This window comes from Triplophysa rosa, linkage group LG22 (assembly GCF_024868665.1).
Source record: "Triplophysa rosa linkage group LG22, Trosa_1v2, whole genome shotgun sequence".
Classification (NCBI taxonomy): domain Eukaryota; kingdom Metazoa; phylum Chordata; class Actinopteri; order Cypriniformes; family Nemacheilidae; genus Triplophysa; species Triplophysa rosa.
Genome location: NC_079911.1, coordinates 1,850,452 through 1,871,912, shown reverse-complemented (window position 1 = coordinate 1,871,912; position 21,461 = coordinate 1,850,452). Strand labels below are relative to the sequence as shown.

The window sequence follows — 21,461 nt, the reverse complement described above, 5'->3', positions numbered from 1 at the left end:
ATATCATCTGATTGTTTGTAAATGTGTTGACAAGCACTTGGCAAACAAGCGGAAACTTTGGATGCTAAATTAAACTGGCACATTAAGCGGTTTCCCGAGTTGCAGCCACTTTGCATTTCATACCTTTTTGCATTAGCATACTCGTTAAACATTGACTAGTCACACAAATTATAAATCTGTAATAAAAATGATCTTGCATATCATTTTAACATCGCTTAGAGGCAATAGGGTGTGGTCGGAGGAAGTGTTGCCGTGACGTCACTTTTCTGCGTGTCGTGTCATTCACATTCAGACCGAGCTGGTGGAGCAGCGCGAGGCTATAGCTGCACTTCGCGAATAATATTTTGTATTTGAATAAAACAACAATCACTTAAGACGAATCATGGCGCAGGCACTTAAAGAACGATTCGACAAGTTTCTTCACGAGAAAAATGTCATGACGGACGTGCTGGCAAAGATAGAGGCGCGGACAGGAGTGAATAGGTCGTACATCGCGTGTGGTGAGTAACGTTTCTGCAGGAAACACATGTGTGCCTCTTATAACACACCGTAAATAACAACATTTTCAGTCGTTTTATGTTGGGTTATAAAACAATAAAGTCTTTCTTTACACGAGTGGATTACAACATCAACATCACTGATGACGATGTTGTTTTTTTCCCTTGTTTGGCAGCTGCTACCGCGTTGATCGCTATCTATCTGGTGATCGGATACGGCGCTTCTCTTCTCTGTAATCTCATTGGGTTCGCCTATCCCGCATACATATCGTGAGTTTGCATTTTAATCCATCTTTCTGCTCACGAGCTACTTTACGTCAGAGGGTCGCCATTGCGGCGGTTACTGGCAGAGTGACGTCATTATGGTTTAGGGTTTGCAGGGTCTGGCTAAATTTTACAGTTCTAGGGAGCCTGTCAAGAGGCCATACCATATTTGATCAAACCCTATTTGATCCCCTTGTCCCGGGACAGTGTTCTTTAATGAAATGGTACTTTGTCCCAGTACTTCATTTACGCAGTCATGTTTTTTCAGCATATTCATTGTGACATTTAATGTCTAAATATTGTCAATGTCATTTCTTCAATGAGGATTTCGGCCTTCTGATACCTCAAGACCACTTTTTCCATCCAATAGGATTTAGTGATGTGAAAATGAAAGAAATGAGACTTAAAAAAAAAAAAGTTAAATCAGCCGAAGTAACGAACTTTGAAAAACGATTTGCTAATTCTATGCCCATATGAAGTTGAGTAACTGGTGGTGTAACTCTTGAGTGAAGGCTGTGATGGCAGAAGCAGGTGCCTCCCAGTATAACATCCACACTTTATCATATGCAAATAATGCTTGTTCACTGTGGGTGGAACTGTTTACATGAGTCATAATGAAATGTACATTAGACAAGTATAAGATTGAGGTGTACTGACACTTGGATGTTTTGCGTTATAAGGAACGGACATTTAAAGGTTCATAAGTTGTCACTTGAGTTCTCTAGCTGCAGACATACACGCACAGGGTCGACCAGATGCACTTGTGATCATAGAAGTATATGAAGTTACTGGGTTTATGTAATTATAGAGTGAAACTTTAAGGATTATGCAAGATTATTCATTACTGTAAACACAACATTTATATTTTGGCCCCTGCTCTCAGAGTATTCAGATCAGTACTGCAGCACTTTACACTCTTTTGCGCGGTAGTGACAAAAGTAAAAACAAGAAATTCTGAAAAGCATGATTTATATACACAAGTCAAGTAACAGAATGTTTAGCTAGCGTGCATGTCAAATATCACAGTGGGACTGTTCAACGATTAATCGCATCTAGAATAAAAGTTTGTTTGTGTACTGTGTGCATATTCATTTAGTATTTATAAACGCATACATACATGTACACATTTAAGAAAAATATTTCTTGTTTTGTATGATGTTTTGCCTCAGTAGATTTGTGTGTTTTTTTAGTGCTACCTCAGCTATTTTAAAACCTGCTTTATGTCTGAAGCACCGTGTGTGTGTGTGTGCGTGGTTATTGTCTGAGGGCCCACACATCCACTTAACACTGCTTACCTAACTGAAACCATCAAAAAATACAGACACACACCACCACACGCTTAATCATGAAGAAAGATTTAGAGGGATTCATATTTGATAAATCCATACATAGTATACTACTTTTTTACTTAAAAAACCTGCACAGTCCATCTTTTATGAACATCATGAAAGCAAATTTAGCAAATGTTTGGCCAAAATGTTGTAAGGATGTGTATTTTTCATACACTTGTGAAAGACATATGACATTGAATTATAGTGAGTATATGACATTTAAAAGCATTTTAGATTTCATCAAGCGATTATGAAGTGGTAATCAGGGTTGGGTTTGCCAAACCACAGAAGACCTCATGACTCGTGTGTCAGCGTGTGTGACCGCAGAGATCCGCTGCTCTCCACATACTGCCATCATACAAAACCTAACTGTGCTTCTAACAAAACTAGCGTTCCTTTATTAACTGCCGTTTAGTTTCATTCCAAAAAAAGCATCAGAACTTCAGTGATCATTGGGATGATGAAAAATACACTTATAAAGATTGTGGTCTCTTATTTCTTTGTCAGAATCAAAGCCATCGAGAGCGCCACCAAAGACGACGACACCAAGTGGCTGACATACTGGGTGGTTTATGGGGTGTTCAGTGTGGCAGAGTTCTTCGCAGACATCTTCCTCTCCTGGTTTCCGTTTTACTTTTTGGGAAAGGTAACGTACAGTACTTTGACCATGTTAGCTACCGTATGTTTTCTGTATGAATTCAACTGCAATAGATGGTAGTGTTTTCAATTTCAGATGTGCATGTCTTCGTTATAAACGACAGTGGATTACGGCGTTTTGTTGCATGATTGAAGATGACCTTGAATACACAAGATCTGAAAGACAACCGAGCCTCAAAAAGCATGCCCAGCTAGAAGCCTTTGAGTTTATATTCTTCTTTTTTTTAGGCCTGAGGTGAGAAAACTGTCAGTCATGTAGTGCTGTAATGTGTCATTTTCTGTTTAGTGTGCATTCTTGGTTTGGTGCATGGCCCCCACTCCGTCTAACGGCTCAATTCTGCTCTACACAAAAATCATTCGCCCCTTCTTCCTGAAAAATGAAGCCAAGATTGACAATGTGATGAAAGACCTCAAAGATAAAGCATCAGAGGCTGCAGACAAATTCAAAGACGAAGGTAAACGCCATTCTTTTGTCAAGCCTTTTGTTGAGTTTGGGCAATTTTAGCCAACGCTGACCTTTCCTTTTTGCCTTACAGCCAAGAAAGCGTCTGCCAACCTGATTTTTGAGGAGAAGAAGAGCACCTAAAGGTCACTGCCGTTTCAACTGCTTCAGATCCTGACAGGATTTTACTTTTCTAAACAGATGTTGTCTTTCTTTTAGTAAACAGCTGATGAGTTTAACTTCTATTGTCTGCCTTCGATCTAAACGCATCCATATATTACATCAGATAACGTTTCAGAGCTGAAGATACCAAGTTATGCTAATTATGTTTCAACAGGTATACCGTCTATCATACATAACATATATCCAGCGACGCTCGAATGCAATGCTCTTATCTTTTCAATGCCTTACTGCTGGATGATAGTAACGTGTTATGCAAATAGATTGAATCTTTTGATTCTCCGATGTATTTATATGGAAGATTTAATGTTTGTAAAAATGTCTCATCTGACGACCACGAGTGGAACTGTAAGCATATGAATCAGACATTTCAATTGAACTATTAAACAACTATTAAAAGAAAAACATGGGTGTGAAAGTCAATTCTCATTACAACCCTCAGGCTGTCAAAGCAGATCTTCAGTTGCTGGGATTATAAAAAAAATCTCTCTGTACTTCTGTCTCAGACGGTTTGCCTAAAGACCATTCAAAGAATGCATAACCGGTGACATGCAACGACCAAATCTCCAATTCATCTGTGATCGTGTGGCATCGCTCAGCATTTTGACCTGACACAAGATTGTACTAAAAAAACCGGACAGAATAAAATCCACTGAAGGTTCTAGACTTTTATCATCTGGATCATCAAAAATAAACCAAATCAAGCAAATCAAATGTGTTCCCAACACTATTTTAAACTAAGTCGGATTGCAGGTGAAAACAGTGATTTGAGTTTAATGACTTCATAAACAATTATATAAAACAATTACTCTAAAAATCCATGCATTTTCAGTGTAAATTTGGATTTGAAATATAGAGTTCTATATACATCAGTGTTTCCTGTAACAGCATTCTGACTCGGGCCGGTCACCACAAATACATTTGGGCTGCATAGAAAATATTACATTATTGCCAACAGTTCTAGAAAACAAGAGGAAAGATGATGATGAGCATGTTCCAGTGAGACCTCACACGTGTCTCTGGATACTATTAACCCTCTCATGTCCTTTTCATCTCGTTGTCTCATCAGGGTGCAGGAATTCGATGAGGCCTACCGCACAAATTAGGAGTAAACGACAAAAAAAAAAAGAGAATCCAAAGAAAAACGATCATACAGAATACACACATGGAATATATTCAGACCTAGTTGGATTTTTCTCACAATGTCTAAAAATCAACACGATCGAGAAAATAGCCTGAGTTGATGGGGAGAAAGTTGAGGGTCGGGTAACTACACCAGCCTGAGAAAAGCCCACATTTGATTTACTTTACAATAATTTACAGTAGTACAACGTGAGAAAGCGACATGATCGGACGTACACGAAAAAGCCCAGATTATTTTACAGCCAAAACAGATTTTTAAATAATAATTCAAACATGAATGATCAAAATTGGCAAGGTGGTCACTAAACACTGTAAACGAGGTACTTTGGAAGGTAAACCCCAGTCCTTCGGAACACCCTCTAGCATGATAAAGACTAGCGTATTTAGCATCCTTTCATGAGCCGCGTTACGTGTCTGGATCAGTGCCGGTGAAACATGGATTTGTCTCTTCTCAAGTTAAAAAACAAACAAACAAAGAAAAACAGGAAAGTCAATTTATAAAAATAACGATTTAAAAAAATTACTCTGCGGCAGCTGCGAAGGATGCAGCAGATTCTTAAATACAAAAATAAGCGGATTTATGTTTCCTCCCAGGTGAGGCCAGAGCTGTGCTCCCTGAACCCCGACAGTCCCCTAAGGCATTTCCTGTGTGTGTTTGTGTCTATGGCTGATTGGAGGAGATGAAGTAGAAGAGAGTGTTATGTCTTGCGGCTGCTCCAGACCCGTTCCGGTGTGCTTCTGTGATCGGATGAGTACTCAAAGGGCGAGCGAGAGTCATACGGCGAGCGCTGCTCCCGTGGAGAGCGCTGGCCGCTGCCCGAAACCCGGTGGTCTATCTGCCAGTCCGAATGGTAGCGGTACTCCCGTGACGATTTGTGGTGAGTGTAGTCCGAGCCGGAGCGGTGCTCGGAGTGAGAACGGTGTTCCGAGTGAGCCCTCGATTCCTTTGAACTGCCGTCCGACCGGTGGTCTCTGCTGGAGAAATGATCGTCTACCTTCCTGTGCTTGCCGTCGCTGTAATATCTGCGAAATGTCACCATCATCAAATTTCTTCAATTCATACACTAGCCGGCACAAGAGCCACTTTTCGTCAAGTCAGATAAGAAAGTGCGTTCACTGACCTGCTGTCCTGTCGATCTCTCTCTCTGTAGTGGTCTCAGTCTCGCTCTCGGTGGTCTTTGCCGTTGCTGAAGGAGGGGTACGGTCTCTTCCGGGAGTCTGCACTCTTCCTGTACGAGTCGGATGGGTGACGATCTTTGCCGTGTTCGTGGTAGCGAGATGAGTGATGTCTGTCAGAGCTGCTGCTGTCTCTGCTGCTGTCGTCCTGCTGCGACTCCTTTATCCGCTCCGTATCTGACAACACGACAGCGTTCAGCGTTATACACGTGTACGCAAACAAGACATTTAAGCCATATTAGATACACGTCTGAAGACAAACCTGAATGTTTAGCGCTTTGTGTATTTACAGTGCTAGTGTTCTGTTCCAATGTCTGAAATGAGACAAACTTCAGTTATAACGGCAGTTAAACAGCACAAATCTCAGAAACCTTGATGTTGATGCGGTGGTACCTGAGCATTTTCTTGTCTCTTCTTGATGGCGTGCTTATAGAGTTTATGCAGTTTTCTTGCATCGAATTCTGTAAATTTGGAAACAAATATCCAAAGATTTCTGGAAGAAAACAAAAGTGTTAACAACCAATCGTCAGTCAGCATCAAGCTTCATTGATATAATGAAAAAGAATGAAGTGCTCTTACTTCCTCCACTGTTTGATCTGTTCAGGGTTGGTGTATTCTCGGAGACACTCGGTGATGTGATCTCCGATTTTGATCAGGCACTGGCGTGTATGTTCCAGCTGCTCTCGCTCAGACAGGCCCTTCTCTGGACGATCCAACTGCTTCAGTGCTGCCTTCACCGGCCTCATGCGTTCCTTACACTGAAACATACAGCACTTCATGTCCTTAAAATATCCTCTCAACCATAATAGAGTTATATACAGCTCTACTAAACAAAAATGGACTTTAAAATAAGATATTATATATCAATCTTCTAATGTCACATTAGAAGGCAACAGCCCATCTAACTCACCACGCTGAAGGTCTTCTGGTCCAGTTCTTCAGACTCCTCAGATGCTGGAATATTCTCTCCTCCTGCAGAGACGGGCACAGGTGTGTCTGCCGCCTTCTCCCGCACTTCTGCTTTCACATCGACAGCCTGAGAACACAAATCATCGGCTGTTTATGCAAATACCGTAGCTAATACCCAGCACAAAGACAACAGCGACCAACTGCCTTCTCTAAAACCAGTCGCTCTCGTCATATATTCAGATGTGTTATCGACTGTACCTTCTCTGTGGGAGACTCTTCCTCTTTGTGAACGGGATCTGGCTTGATTTCCTTCTCTTTTGGTTCTCGTTCTTTGCTGTCCCGGCCCTCCTCTTTCTTCTCTTTTTTCACCACCTTCTTTATCTCCTCCTCCTGCTCTTTAATCTCGGGCTCCTCTTCCTCAGACGACTCTTCTTCTTCTTCTTCTTCCTCTTCCTCCTCCTCCTCCTCGTCCTTAACCGTTCGCTCTGTGACGCCTCCTCTCCTGTTAGGCGCTTTCACCACAGCGGGTTCCTGTGAGAACACAGATAAACACTTGAAGGACCTGCCCCAAACACCGTCTGAAGCCCTCGCAGTCTTCCTCGGTCAGTAGACCACCGTGCAGCGAGCAATACAAACCTTTTCCTCTTCGTCTTTGTCATCCTCATCTTCAGAGCTCTTATCTGACGGAGGAGCTGAGGACAGACTGTTCATCACCTCATCGACCTTCGGTTTCACGGCTTTATTTTTCTTCCCCCGTGGCTTCCTCTTCCGCGAGTTTGCCTACGGAACAGAAGTGACAGCATCAGCGCCTGTGGCTTGACTATTTATCCATTCATGACTGTACATGTGGTTCTTTTGCTTTAGAACCGTAAACACCACAAAATGTTGTAAAATGTAAAACATGTTCTTGTTATGTTACAAATATTAAAAAGACTCCAAATGTTTTAATCAAAATCTTTATATTATTATAATGAACTGGACTGCTTGTGTGGATGTTCATTGGGTATTTTTGGCTGTGCGTAACCAGCGTGACTCACCGTGCCAGACTGTTTCTGGGCTTCTTTCTTGGCCAGGTCTTTGCTTAATAACTTGATGAGGTAGTCAGCTCGTGTCTGTAGCTGTTTGGCCTGGGGTTTCTTATCAGGATCATCTGGAAGGAGCTACAACGAAGAAAAAGTTCATCTTTTAATGCAACAATTGACACTAAGGAAGGCAAATATAAACAAAAACTGTAAGGTGATTCCTCAGGGCCAGGTCACATACATGACTAGGCTGGCAGAAAAAGCCATGAGCTTTAACATAATCAATAAATCAACTGTAACAGAATAACTTGACAAATGTCATTGTGAACCTTGTGGGTGAGGTTGAGATCCGGGTCCATCTTGATCATTTCCCAGCTGCCATAACCGTACTCATAGATGCCGATGAGCAGACTGGAGTCGTCCTCTTTTACCCACTCGATGTCAAAATGAGCTGCCTTTGCATGACACGGGATTATATACCTGAAGACATCATGAAAACTGATTAAACCGCTTATCCAAACTACATTTTGGATTTCCCACCAAAGAATTTTGTTTTGTCTTGAGGCTTAGTTCTGCTCTTGTCCGTGTGTGGTTACCTCTTTCTCTCTTCAGGGTCAGCAGGTATGGCCTTGTGTAGAGGTGCCAGCTCCTCCTCGTGAGAGATCACCAGTTTGGCATTGACCTGAACCCCTGAGATCCTGAAGGTGGGTCCTTTCACCTTCCCTCTCCTGCCTCCTGATGACACCAGCGAGAAATAAATCAGGACACGGGTGATTCTCACGAAATCGTGGTTTTAAGATGTCAAACATGATTTTCTTAAAAACACTTTCTTAATCAACAAATTCCCTTTATATTCATTTAAAAACAAGATATGACATGTTTAAAGAAAGAGGTCTTAAAGGGGGCATGCAACGATGTTTTGTGCATTCTGACTTCTTTACAATGTTAAACGTGCTGGCTTCTCATGCTTAACATGGTCAACTTGTAAAAAAACGAGTTGGACGTATGACGCAGTTTTTCTATGCTTGATACACTCCCTTAGCACTCCAACTTGCTTCAGAAAGTTTTTTATAAGTCTGGATCCCTGTTTCGTAACAGGTATTCTATTGCTTTTATTGAGGAAAAGCACGGCAAGGCGAAAGAAAGAGCCCGCCCACGAGCCAACCGACGAGAGAGACCCGCTTACCATCAAGATTGGCTGCGCTGCGTTAAGATTGGCTGCACTGTGGGCCTGCAGCTAGTTACTCTTGCTATAGGGAAGTTTAGGTGTGTTTGTTCATTCACGGCATTTCAGTGATGGATGTTATATAAACGGTGGATATAACGCTGGATTTGGAGATGGTTTGAAACTGATAAGAAGAAGCGGTCCCAGCACTAAAAGATGCCGGACATGAACTGCACGCGGTAAGTCAAACTAAGTCATATATCTGTGTTTTGTTGGAAATCGGAGCATACGTGCATAATGTAAACAACACAAACTTATAGTGAATCAATAGTTATGCAGGGATATTGCGATGATGTAGGCTATTGTGTGCACGTGATTTAGTTCCTCCCCCGAACACCCCCAGGAGGTCGTATTTTTCCAGAAATAATCGTACAGCTGTATCTATATTTTATAAATGTGATCAAACCAAATACTCTTCGAAGATACAATGTATGCAATACTACTCTATAGGTTCTCAAGATTAATATGAGATTGGCAGAAACTGCGTGTGTTATGGCAGCTTTAAACATTCTCATTACCGTAACCATTTAAAACTGTCAATCTCATAGGCATCATGGCTTTGCTTGTTTTTAGCAAAACATGCTAGGCAAGTTTTATTAATCATACATAAAAGACATTATTAAAATACAATGAATTAGAATACTATACATGTAAAATTTCTTTAAATGTGGAAAACAACCAGTATCGGTAATGAGAAGGGAAAAAGTCGTGTACACAGCGTGACGAGAATATGATGTATTTAACTAGAAAAATATAAAGTAAAAAAGTGAAGTAATATATTAAGTAATTACGTAAAATAAAGTGTTAAGTTGTTAGCCACTTAAAAGGTATAGTAGAGGTGTTTCTTCACATAAAATCAAACTTAATGTAAATATATTTGTTTGTGTCTTTAAAAAACATTACAGAGGATGAGAATATCAGTCCTGGACACTTCTTTCTTCCACTATTTCTTCATTTTTATTATACATGAATATTCTGTCAATCGTTTTTTTGGCATTTGAGAAAGTCTAGTAGAACATCCAATTGTTTTTTTCACAATATTTTAATTTGACTCTGTTTAAATTAAAACATATAATGCACAAATCAGCACATGTTACGGTTATGAGAATTTCAGCAGAGAAAGCAATAAAATAAATAATTCATTTCTGTGTCAAAATGATGTTTTATCCAAGGTAGAGAACACAATTATCTTTATTATGATCATTTTTTGTGTTACCGAAATGTATGTTTTATAATTCAAATCTTTACTGCCGTGATGATTCAGTGGTTTCGTGAGAATCACCCACACAGTTTCCATAAACAGACTTCAGGCATGGGCGAGTACATCTAGTTGTAGTTTGCTCTTACCCGAGGTTCTCTCAGGTCCACAGGGATTCTCCTTCAGCGTCCTCACACAGCCGTTGTGAACAGTCTCAGCCAGCCGCCGAAGATCATGCTCGGATTTATCCACCAGCTCAGCATCACGAGCGATAGCATCCAGTCTGTAAAATACAGAGAGTGAAGTCAGAGACAGGCCATGGCAGAAATGCTTCCAAATAAAAGTATGATAGCTATTTACCTTTCTAAAGGACCACCAAACTTCTTGTAGCTTTTGATAAACCTGTGTAAACAAAAAAGGTGGTATTACTGACACAGGGCTGGGCAGTATGATAGCATATAGTGTCTTCACGTGTGCATTTAAGATTAACACAAAACTACATCTTGTGTATTTTAATACATAATGTGAAGGTGTTTTTGCTATGATAAAAAGTTTATTGGATCTAATAATTGCTATCAATCACAGTTTGTTTTCTGAATTTACAGCAAAATCAACAACATTGTGACACCAGGGTTTTTCCTGAATAGAGAAATTGGAGGCGGCCGCCTCCATCTAATGTCGTGCCACCTCAGGCTCTCGCCAAAATTATGTTGTGAGTCTTCACAAGAAATGCTGCGTGCATTTAACAGACTGTCATTTGTAACTGCAGTTGTGACATTACGCCACAGTGGAGGCGCTGTTTCGTTATCAGCACACTGAGGCACTAAAAAGAATTGCAGAACAAGAGCCAGCCTGTGTTTCACGGCTGTTTGTTTTGCATCCAACTACGTTTAATTTCTTGAAATTTATTAAATTAACATGACGTACATCATTGTAATGTCTTTAGCTGTGCAGTTGGATCGTTGAATCGGCGTATACTGTACACAGCGAGTTCACCAGTATGAACGCACATTGTGTTCAGAACGACTCGTCTGTCTGATTTGAACCGATTGATTTAAACTATTGAAGTTTTCAGTCATTTGCGAATATAAGAGATCCTTGATTCATTTGAGATGAACCACAGAGAATACAAGATGTGAATGAGCTTTGCTCATTTAGAAAGACTGCTTAAAATTCAGTTGGCTATTGTGGGCTGAAAAGTTAGTTGAAAATGATAAAGCTTTATTTGATTAAAAAACATTTCTGTTTGGTTGAATAAAAGTAATGTTTTATATTACTTAATAATTGTCATTTTTATCTAATTTTATTAAAATTAATAAATTTTAATATGTCAAACTCAAAGTCACTTTGGTTAATCCACTTAAAGGTACGGTAGGCCTACGTGTGTGTGTACAAGATCAGGATGGCACCACCTCCGCCTCATTTTGAGCCAGGAAAAACCCTGGACACATTACTATTGTTACTCTTACTGTGACGCACATGTTTGGAAACCGTGCTTTACCTGCGTATCTCGGCATCAGTAAAGCCTTTAATGTTCTCTCGTGGAATGGTTCGAGGTCTTCCTCGTTTCTTGGGCCGCTTTCTTTCTGAGGTAGAGTCACTGTCTGAAATCGAGTATCGCCTGTTCCGGCTGCGTCTGCCCTCATTTCCATTAAAGCTGATCTGTACAAAATAAAACCCAGCACATTGTTTTGAGTATTTCAAGCCTGTGATGATCTGTATGCGTGTGTCTCTCTCACAGCTGAATGATGTAAATCAAATGTCTAGAATGTGACGTAATTCTTCTTTCGTGGAGTCTCACACATGTCTATTCTTCAAACGCAAGACCTGCTCTAGCAAACATTGTAAGGTATGACTAGCCTGTTTAGCACATTTCCTCATGCGGGGCAGTAAATAGATCTCTGCCAGCTCCTTCTGTCGCTCCTCCTCCTCCATTCTCCTCCGCTGCTCCTCGGGGATAATTGTATCCCAGTTCTTATTGTTTCTATCAGTGTCCATGTCGATTTCCTCATCGTCCATCATGGAGAAGTTGGCCACCTGCACGTAAAGGTGTGTTTATCATAAATAACTGCTTCTTGTGAGGAAACGGAAACAGGACACGCAAGCGAGTGCTGAAGTGTAAAACTACCTTAAACTGTGAAAGGAGTTCTTCTCCTACAGTTGATGGTCCAGGATCATTCTCTCTGGTCTCTGCTCTCTTCAGGATCTCATCGATATCCATCTCCTGTCAATGACACAAACACCACCGAGGATGTAAAAAAACAACACCCTTTCGAGAATTTGAACTTCTTAGTAAAGCCCAGAGGCAAAACTGATGTTGTGTTGTGAACGTCTGAGCTGTTAACAGGACAGACCTGAGGTTCCTGCTCTTCTCCCTCCTGCTCTTTAAAGAGCTCTTCTGCACCAAACTTCAGGATAGCAGACAGCTCCTCCTTGTTGAACGGAGTGGAACTGAAGTGGATTCAGACAATCACAGTAAGATTGTGCAGCGTTTATCAGAATAACATTTTCATTGTGAAAGATTACAGTTTGTCGGGTTATATCGCGTGTTGTACCTGGAAGGAGCGGCACCCGTGTCAAGAACTGTCTTCCCTGTAGTGTCCATCCTCTGAATCACCAGATGATCTAATACCATTTTCTTCTTGGCTCTCTCAATAATCTCCTCCTCAACTGAGCCCTTTGTCACCAGACGGTATATATTCACCTTAAAGTAAACACAGTCAAAACAAGTGAGTGATGTATGCACTCATGGCATCCGAGCGTCTGCAGTGTGAAACGGTGCTCATGTGCTTGTGTATTAAGCAGACCTGTTTCTTCTGTCCGATCCTGTGAGCTCTGGCCTGGGCCTGTAGGTCATTCTGAGGGTTCCAGTCCGAGTCGAAAATGACCACTGTATCCGCAGAAGCCAGATTAATGCCCAGACCGCCCGCTCGTGTGGACAACAGGAAGCAGAAGTCCTGCAAAATCAAACAGAAATCTCATTTTAGTAATATACCAATTTGTTAACTTGTTTGTGGATCTAATTTTTTTCCCCTATTGCAGTAAAAGGGATAGTTCACCCAAAAATGAAAATTCTGTCATCATTTACTCACCCTCGGGTTGTTTCAAACCTGTATAAAGGTCTTTGTTCGGCTAAACACAAAGGAAGATATTTGGAAGAATGTCAGATCTCAACCCCCATTGACCCCATAGAGTATTTATTTTCCCTACTGTGGCAGTAAATGAAGGATGAGATCTATTTGGTTACTGACATTCTTCCAAATATCTTCCTTTGTGTTTAGCAGAACAAAGACCTTTATACAGGTTTGAAACAACCCGAGGGTGAGTAAATGATGACAGAATTTTCATTTTTGGGCGAACTAACCCTTTAATATTGACGCAATAGAAAGCACAACACGCTTGTGCAGTATAAATACATTTGAAGCACACGCACCTCTGAACCTTCGGCGTTAAAATGATCCAGCGCCTGCTTCCTCATCTCACCCTTTATAGAACCGTCCAGTCTCTGAAAACACAAACATTTTCACATCTGATACACAAACACTGCGGTCAAGCCGAGTCGGTTTCCTGCTGCGAACCAGCGTCTTGCCCTTACCTGAAATAAGAACTGCCTGGACTTCAGATACTCGGCCAGGATGTCCAGCATCCGGACCATCTGAGAGAAGATGAGCACGCGGTGACCTCGTTCCTTCAGCCGAACCAGCAGTTTATCCAAAAGCACCAGTTTCCCACTGCTGCGAATCAGGTGCTGCAGACAGAACCCCAGATCATTCGCTACTAATCAAATTTGTCGCCGGCTTTATGGTTTAAAACCATTTCAAAATGGCTAACGTTCGCTTATATGCCATGTCTGGTTCTAAAAGTGAGGAATCTTTTCTCCTACTTGGCATTCTCATGCCCTGTTCAGACCTAAGATGAATGATGTCACTTCAGGTGAAGGCATAACACACACACACACACACACACACACACACACACACACACACACACACACACACACACACACACCTGTAGTCCCTCTTGTCTGTTGTAGAACTCGTTTTCTTCGGGGGGTTTGATGAGGTAGCAGTGGTTACAGCATTTCTTCAGCTCCATCATGATGTTCAGAAAGCCCGATGTGCTTCCCTTAGTGCCTTTACTCAGGGCTTTATAGTTCCGCGTCAATATCCACCTAAACAAAGATGTGCACAGAGAGCTTCTGATTATCCAAACACTCGAGAGAGAGTTCAGTTCAGATAAAACAATTCCATAAAACCTCCCAGCTGCAGGTTAAAATGTGTTGTGATTTTTCCGGGTTTTTCATTGTAAAAAGGCTGACTTGTTGGATAGTTGGTAACTACTGTAACTGGGACGTGTGTTATGCCATGTCACAGACTACAATTACACCAACATGTAGCCAGGAATGGGATCACTTTTATTATTGCTATACAACATGAAGTTCTCTTACTTGTAGTATTGTTTCTGAATGGCGCTCATCTCCACCCTGAGGATCTGCTCCACCTTGGCAGGCAGAGATTTCTCCACGTCCTTCTTGACTCTACGCAGCAGAAAAGGCTCCAGCTCTTTATGAAGGCTGGTGTAGCCCGAGTCTCTGCCTTTCCCATGTTCCTCTTCAAACATCTCCCACGAGTGAAACCTGCACACACGCCAACACGGATCAGCCACACATCTAAACACAGATCTTCATTCAAATCAAGTCACACGCTACGTGCTGAAGCGAAAGTTTCCTCACTTGTCGGGCATGATGAAATGCAGTAGAGACCAGAGCTCTTTGAGGGAGTTCTGCAGAGGTGTGCCTGTGATCAGCAGTCTGTGGTTAGACTTGAACTCCATCATGGTCTTATAGAGAAGCGAGTCGTCGTTCTTCAGCCTATGGGCTTCATCTACACCAATGAACGCCCAGCTCACGTTCCCTAAAAATGACTGCAGGACAAACAAAACATAGTGAGAATTTTCAGCACAGGTTTTTTAAGAGAACCAGGCTTGAAGTGTATCAAGTTTGCATTAGGTTTTTTACATTTCATTTTTTCTTTATATATAAGAAAACATTGTTAAAGATTGGGTAACATGCTATTTCATGTAGGGCAGCAACGACGTGCGTGAAATGCGCCGACGCGTCGTATTATTTACGTTTATCTGCTGTAATAGCAGTTTCTGTTTCCGGGCGTGTGAAAGTTAATCAGCAGAACAAGAGAAAGTATAATACACCCGCCGACAAACACCTATCGAGAGCCTCGGATGCAGTAAGTTAGTGAATGGACGGAGGAATTCCCCCTGACGTTAAGTTACCCCCGAAATGCCATCATCACAGCATGGACACGCAATCACAAACGGACGGAGAGGGGCACGTAGATGTAGACTTTCATAATAAATTACTTTATTTTAACACTAGGCTTTACATAAATGATTTACATTAACGCTATTGTACTAGTGTAAGTTAGTGTATGTGAACATTTGCAGATTGTGACCCTGCTTAAATTACTCTTAAGCTTCAAAAAGGACAAACTATCATGAAACCACCAATGCACTTTTTATGTCATTCGATAACTTTATGCGAGGAATAAACCAATATAGCATAATGAAGAAACTCTGACCTCTGCTGGTGCTGTCTGTCAATCTCCAGTCAACATGCGTGTGTACGGTGACGGTCAGGACGCTACTCTTTCCAACATGTTATCAATATTTTCATTGATGATAGTGTATGGTTTTGTTTAAAATGTATTTTGCTAGAGACTGTGAGTTAACGTTACTCGCTGAGTGTAGCTTAGCTTATTAGAAGCACAGAAAGCGGTCTGAATATTTTGCGTCTTCATACGAAATAACTCTTTTTAAACCTTAAACCTGTGTTAAACATGTAACATATCATCTCTTCTCGTTGTGTTCTAACTATTATTTACTTTGGGGAGCAAAATGATCCCCGGGACTTCAGAAGGAGTAGGTGCTTTAAGCGCATCATTGTGCGTCCGGGATGCGCATAACTGTAAACAACGAAGCGAATGCATTAAGCGCATCATTCTGAGTTCAGAGTGCGCGGGCTCGCTTTAACGCCACTCTGCATTAGAGTCTTTTTTATACGGTGATAGTTTTGTACAATAAACAGAGACATATAGTAGTATTTTTACTTTTACTCAATTACATGAGACTGAAAATAGAGTCGGATATTACTTGGAGGAAAAAAATACAGAGCATATATCATGCTCTAGTATTTCATAAACACATATTTAAATGTTTTTACATTTACATTTAGTCATTTAGCAGACGCTTTTATCCAAAGCGACCTACAGATGAGGGAAACAATGGAAGCAATTGGAACAACAAAAGGACAACAAAAAGCATAAGTGCAATAAAAAAACTGGTCTCATATAGCCTACCATAGTATACAGAGCTAAGTTTATTTTTTTACCTTTAATACAGTACTTAAATACATAAAAATCTGTCTTTTTTTACTTTTAAAATTAAAACTACTTAATTAAAAGAAGATAGTGATTTTAATGTAAACACGGATTAAAATGTTAAAACAACAATATTTATTTAAGATGTAGTGGAGTAAAAAGTATGATTTGCTTTATAATGTAAGAAAATACTAGAATTTATTGTTTATTTGCAAAGTTTGCCAAAGGATTAATAAAATAATCCCAAAAATCTTTTAGTTTAATAAAAAACAATAATCTTTAGATTAGTCGACTAATCTAAAAAATAATCGTTAGATTAGTCGACAATTAAAATAATCGTTAGATTAGTTGACAATTAAAATAATCGTTAGTTGCAGCCCAAATTTCATGCCAACTTAGTCAACGTAGTATTTCTATGCTTGATACACTCCCGCAGCACTCCAACTTGTTTCGGAAAGTTTTTGATAAGTCACAGGGATCCTATTCCTTTTAATGGGCAATTCTCCAGGAAAAACACGCCCACGGCAAAGCACAGGAAAAAGCCTGGCCACGCCCCAAACGGCAAGCAATAGGAAGACCCGCTTATCAAGACTGGCTGCGCTGCTTCAAGATTGGCTGCGCTGTGGGCCTGCAGCTGCTGCTCATTACTCTTGCGATTGTGAAGTTTAGGTGTGTGTTTGTTCACGGCATTTCAGTGATGGATGTTATATAAACAGTGGATATAACTCTGGATATGCAGATCATTTGAAACTGATAAGATGGCACGGTCCCAGTGCTAAAAGATGCCGGACATGAACTGCATGCGGTACGTCAAACTAAGTCATATGTCTGTGTATTGTTGGCAATCAGTGCGTACGTGCATGTAATGTAAACAACACGAAGGGATTAATGCGATGATGTGTTGTGTGCTCGTGCTGTAGTTCCGTCCCCCCTGCCTGCCTCTAGCAGATCGTCTTTTTCCGGAAATAATCGCACAGCTGTTTCTATCTTTTATAAATTTGATTAAACTAAATACTCTTCGAAGATGCGAAGTATGCAATACTACAGTAGGTACTCAAGATTAATATGAGATTGGCAGAAACTGCATGTGTTACCTCATCTTTAAAAGCAGCAACGTGAGGCCTGTGGATGATCTGTGTGTTTTCCTACATTCTCTAGAGATATTTAAATGACTACTGATGCAAGTCAAGGGGTTGGAAAACAATCAGTCGAGTCACACGAAAACAAGAAAAGTCACCTTCCTCTTGATACCGTCCTCACACCTGTTAAAATGTTCAGGTAATCCTAAAGCAGGGTTGGAGTTCATCTTTATTACTGTGTTACTATCACAGTGGAGATCTTATAGCTGAAGTTTGTCACTAGACTAGAAACTATATAGTAGTGTTTATTGCTTTATTTAATGGAGGACTATTTTTATACATTTATTTAATGGCAAGACTATAGTTAACCTATAGCTGAATTGGTAAAGCACTGCATGAGAAGAGAGAATGGTCATGGGTTCAGTTCCCAAGAGAAACACATACTGATAACTAGGGATGTAACGATTCACCGTGAGCAGGTTGAAAATCGATTATAATATGTGACAATTCAAGTCGGTTGAGATGTTAAATGAATCGCAATACATGTTTAAAGAGATGAACGGAGAGTAGGGACGTAACAACATTATCGATATCGTGTAATCACAATAGCAAAATTGTCTCAATATTATGGTGGTCACATGACTTTATGAACAGAGAGGTCTTTCGGGCCTAACATAGAGAATGTTAGAAAAAATAAATATCGCAACAAACACCGTACCGTGGACTTTATACCGAGGTATTATCGTACAGTGAGATTTTGATATCGTTACATCCCTAATGGAGAGTAAAAGACGTACCTTATCTTTGAGCAGAATTTCATAAGTAGTAAGAAGGATGTTCAACTTTAAGCGTTTGGTCTGCAGATGCATCCATTCATGTGTCCGGATCTAAACAAGAATCACAAACACTTGAAATTAGCAGAACATAAACATGTACAGACTCACAGATAACAAGCATAGCAGATAACAAGTCTCCGCTTGCAATTACGTGAAAAAAACCCCACAGTGCCCACAGATGATGGTAGTGGGACTAAGGGAACCTGCTTCAGTTGTGATTCTGGTGGACGGTGTCTCTAGCCTTGAAAAACTGAACTGAAAGTTTTGTGAGTTGAAAGACCTTTGAACTCACAAAAACCTCCCTCTTTTGCTCCCAATGTGACGTCAAACACAACAAACATTTTAACAATAACATCTTTCTGCTGTACTTGCGTCTCATTGGCTGGTGGTCACAGCAGATACACGTGAAACAGAACTGCAAAGCTTCACTACACTTCTCGATTAGTCAATTTAACGAACGGCTTATAAACCCGTCCGATTGACAAGCAATCGTCCTTTGAGTACGCACCCTCTTGTGTTTTATGCACTCATACCATGTTTCTGCTGTTGATGTCTCCCAGGTAGACGACAACGTTCATCTGTGGAGCCCAGAGCTGGATCTCTCTCTGCCAGGATGTAAGCGTGGACAGCGGCACCACCAACAGGAAGGGTCCGTACAGCTGATGCTCATTAAACAGGTAATTCAGGAAACTGATGGTTTGGATGGTTTTACCCAAACCCATTTCATCTGCTAGGATACAACTGTTCCCTCTGGAAAAGCAAAAGAGTTATAGTTATATGATACAGCAACTCATCAGGTAAATCATTTCATCAACATTAGAGGTGACACTATACACTGACACTAGCGGTGATATCAAAAACCACAATTATCAATTGTGCTCATTCTACACGCATGATTCTAATGTAAATAATTCAGCAGCCTTTGCCTTAAGAGGTTAATAAAGGTGAATTTGATTTATCGCATTAAAAAAACATTGACGCTGTAATCATACGCTGTCAGACGAAAAATGTAAAGATAATGAGAAACATTTCATTCAAGTGAATGTGAATTCTAATAAACCTCCATTTTAATAATATGTATAAAACATACTTGCACCAGGAATGGGCCATCCAGTTCAGACTGTCCAGCTGATAATCCCGCAGCTCCAGACCTTCTCCACCGATATAGTGAGGCTGTTTCTTCATGGGCACAAACCGAGGTCTCTGTTTTAAAACCTAGAGAAAACAACACAAATGAAGTGATCTGACAGCAACACGTTTCCTGCTCCGCAGTACTTCTCACACGCTCACCTTGCATTCTCTGGATGGGATGGTTTTACACTGGTTTCGGCTCATGTACTCATTAATGCACTTCTGAAACTTTCTGCCGATGAGCGCTCCATCCTCCCAGCTGCACTCGAAGTACGGCAGGCCCTGCCATTTACACAGGTAATCTGGATAACCGGCGGCCGACTTCTGATTTGAATGTCCTGCAAGTTTAAGACCACAGCAGAAATAAACAAACACTGTGTGCGTTTCCTCAAAATCCGGAGAGCTGAGAGCTTCCTCACCGATGATTCGCTCTACAAGTTGGTATTGTGAATGCAGGTCGTCCATCAGTTCCTGCTGACAGTTGAGGTATTCCACATCTTCAGGTGAAGCCGTTTTCAGCCTGCAGACATAAGAAAACTGAATCAGCATCATCAATGCACGTGAACTACAGGAAATGTAATTCTCCACAAGCACGTATACCATTTCTTCTTATCTTGCTCTTTTTTCTTGAAGTTGTCCAGTTTCTTCATGCCCTTCACGTTCTGTTGTTTGAGGGTTTCCTCCGTCTCCCAGGTGTTGTGAATGTGGGACCAGTTCTTCCATTTGATCAAGTATTGCACGTCTCCTGACTGTCTGTTGGGGTCAAAGGTGGCGTTGGGGTCGCCGTCTGCCTCCACAGCGTAAACTGTTGTTACTGCTCCCGTCGCTGTAAAAAGCAAACGTTTTCAATACAGGCTTTAAATAATGCTGACAAAACTGTTCCATCTTTTAAACGTCCTCACCTCCTTTCCGCCCTATCCTCATCTCCATCACCCTCTCTAGTGTCTCAAACTCATCCTCTTCTGGTGGTGGGACGTCCTCTCCACACACCTCCACCAGGTCATCTGAATCGGTCTTCAGTTCCTCGTCCTCTTTGTAGCTGACGTTGACCGTGGCCTGCCGCCGCGGGCCGGCGAGAGCTTTCTTATAATCGTCTTCGTCATCGGAGGAAGAGGGAGAGGGCTGCTGCTTTAAAGCTTTACTCTTTTTGCCATTCCTTGCACTTGCCCTAAGAGGAGAGCAGACGAAGATCATACATATACTAAATGCACGCTTATTTAAAAGGCATTATAAATAGCAAATGTGCATTCAGAACAGCTAAGTAAAATGTATCAAACAAAACAAACATGAGATGTCATGTGATTTTGCAGGTTATGTCAATGGTACCACGTCAATCACTGCCAGACTGCTGTAACGTCAATTGCACTGTGATGAGAAATTTACTCAAAGTTTGCTACAGAATATTATGTTTAAATTAGATTATGGATACTTGAAGTTTCATGTTTGTTTAGAAACCCCAGGTTAAGGGGATTTGAGAGTATGCGGTCTTTACTTAGTTTTTTCTTGTGTTATTTCCTTCACACATCTGTAGTTTTGTGTTTGTGATGCTTGAACAGGCTGTTGTATTTGTAGTTGTCGAGCTGTCACCTTGTCGCCGTTTATTGCCTCCTGCATGATATATGGCAATTTTCCTATACAAAGACGTTAGCAAATCATAAAATAAAATGCGTTTATTTAGGTGTCCTCGACTAAGAATTTACATAGTCGAACCAGAATTGTCACGTCTTGCCTTTGGTCGACTGTGTGTGTGTGTGTCTGTGTGTCGACACCAGGTGGTTAACCAGGTTACAGCGCAAAGTGCAGCGTAACATTGATGCACCAAAAAACAATCAAACATTAATTTACAGTATTTGTTTAGAATAAACAAAAAAATGAAATAAGCTAGATTCAAGTTACAATGTGCAAAATAAATGTGTTTAGGCAAAATGTCTGAAATGCATGGGAACCAAAACACAAGCCACAAATATTTAAATTAATGG

At 40.9% G+C, this 21,461-nt stretch overlaps 2 protein-coding genes across 2 annotated transcripts; one reads left to right on the top strand and one right to left on the bottom strand.

Moving 5' to 3' along the window:
- Window positions 1-270: 270 nt before the first annotated feature.
- reep5 (receptor accessory protein 5) lies at window positions 271-3,752 on the top strand. Its single transcript, XM_057320849.1, has 5 exons — window positions 271-500; window positions 674-767; window positions 2,600-2,738; window positions 3,036-3,204; window positions 3,286-3,752. Exons 1-5 carry the CDS (start codon window positions 383-385, stop codon window positions 3,333-3,335), a joined length of 570 nt encoding a protein of 189 aa, XP_057176832.1. The 5' UTR covers window positions 271-382; the 3' UTR covers window positions 3,336-3,752.
- A 150-nt stretch (window positions 3,753-3,902) lies between these two features.
- Window positions 3,903-20,691, bottom strand: LOC130545901 (chromodomain-helicase-DNA-binding protein 1-like). Its single transcript, XM_057320823.1, has 30 exons — window positions 20,385-20,691; window positions 20,083-20,308; window positions 19,642-20,002; window positions 19,442-19,566; window positions 18,885-19,101; window positions 18,313-18,402; window positions 14,777-14,967; window positions 14,492-14,680; window positions 14,053-14,215; window positions 13,640-13,792; window positions 13,478-13,549; window positions 12,852-13,001; window positions 12,600-12,748; window positions 12,399-12,495; window positions 12,173-12,268; window positions 11,905-12,081; window positions 11,546-11,706; window positions 10,405-10,446; window positions 10,194-10,327; window positions 8,218-8,356; window positions 7,951-8,101; window positions 7,637-7,759; window positions 7,236-7,379; window positions 6,858-7,130; window positions 6,601-6,726; window positions 6,270-6,448; window positions 6,084-6,183; window positions 5,953-6,004; window positions 5,636-5,867; window positions 3,903-5,537 (listed from the first exon to the last, which is right to left on the bottom strand). Exons 1-29 carry the CDS (start codon window positions 20,674-20,676, stop codon window positions 5,671-5,673), a joined length of 4,569 nt encoding a protein of 1,522 aa, XP_057176806.1. The 5' UTR covers window positions 20,677-20,691; the 3' UTR covers window positions 3,903-5,537; window positions 5,636-5,670.
- Between the last annotated feature and the right edge of the window lie 770 nt (window positions 20,692-21,461).

Bases quoted from the DNA above. Each gene is read 5' to 3' on its own strand.
- reep5 (XM_057320849.1), top strand. From the start codon at position 383: ATGGCGCAGGCACTTAAAGAACGATTCGACAAGTTTCTTCACGAGAAA. The intron at 768-2,599 runs GTGAGTTTGCAT...TTTCTTTGTCAG, and splicing joins GCCTATCCCGCATACATATC to AATCAAAGCCATCGAGAGCG. The intron at 2,739-3,035 runs GTAACGTACAGT...TTTTCTGTTTAG, and splicing joins CGTTTTACTTTTTGGGAAAG to TGTGCATTCTTGGTTTGGTG.
- LOC130545901 (XM_057320823.1), bottom strand. From the start codon at position 20,676: ATGATCTTCGTCTGCTCTCCTCTTAGGGCAAGTGCAAGGAATGGCAAA. The intron at 8,357-10,193 runs GTAAGAGCAAAC...TGGTGTCATCAG, and splicing joins TGGACCTGAGAGAACCTCGG to GAGGCAGGAGAGGGAAGGTG. The intron at 6,449-6,600 runs GTGAGTTAGATG...TGTATGTTTCAG, and splicing joins ACCAGAAGACCTTCAGCGTG to TGTAAGGAACGCATGAGGCC.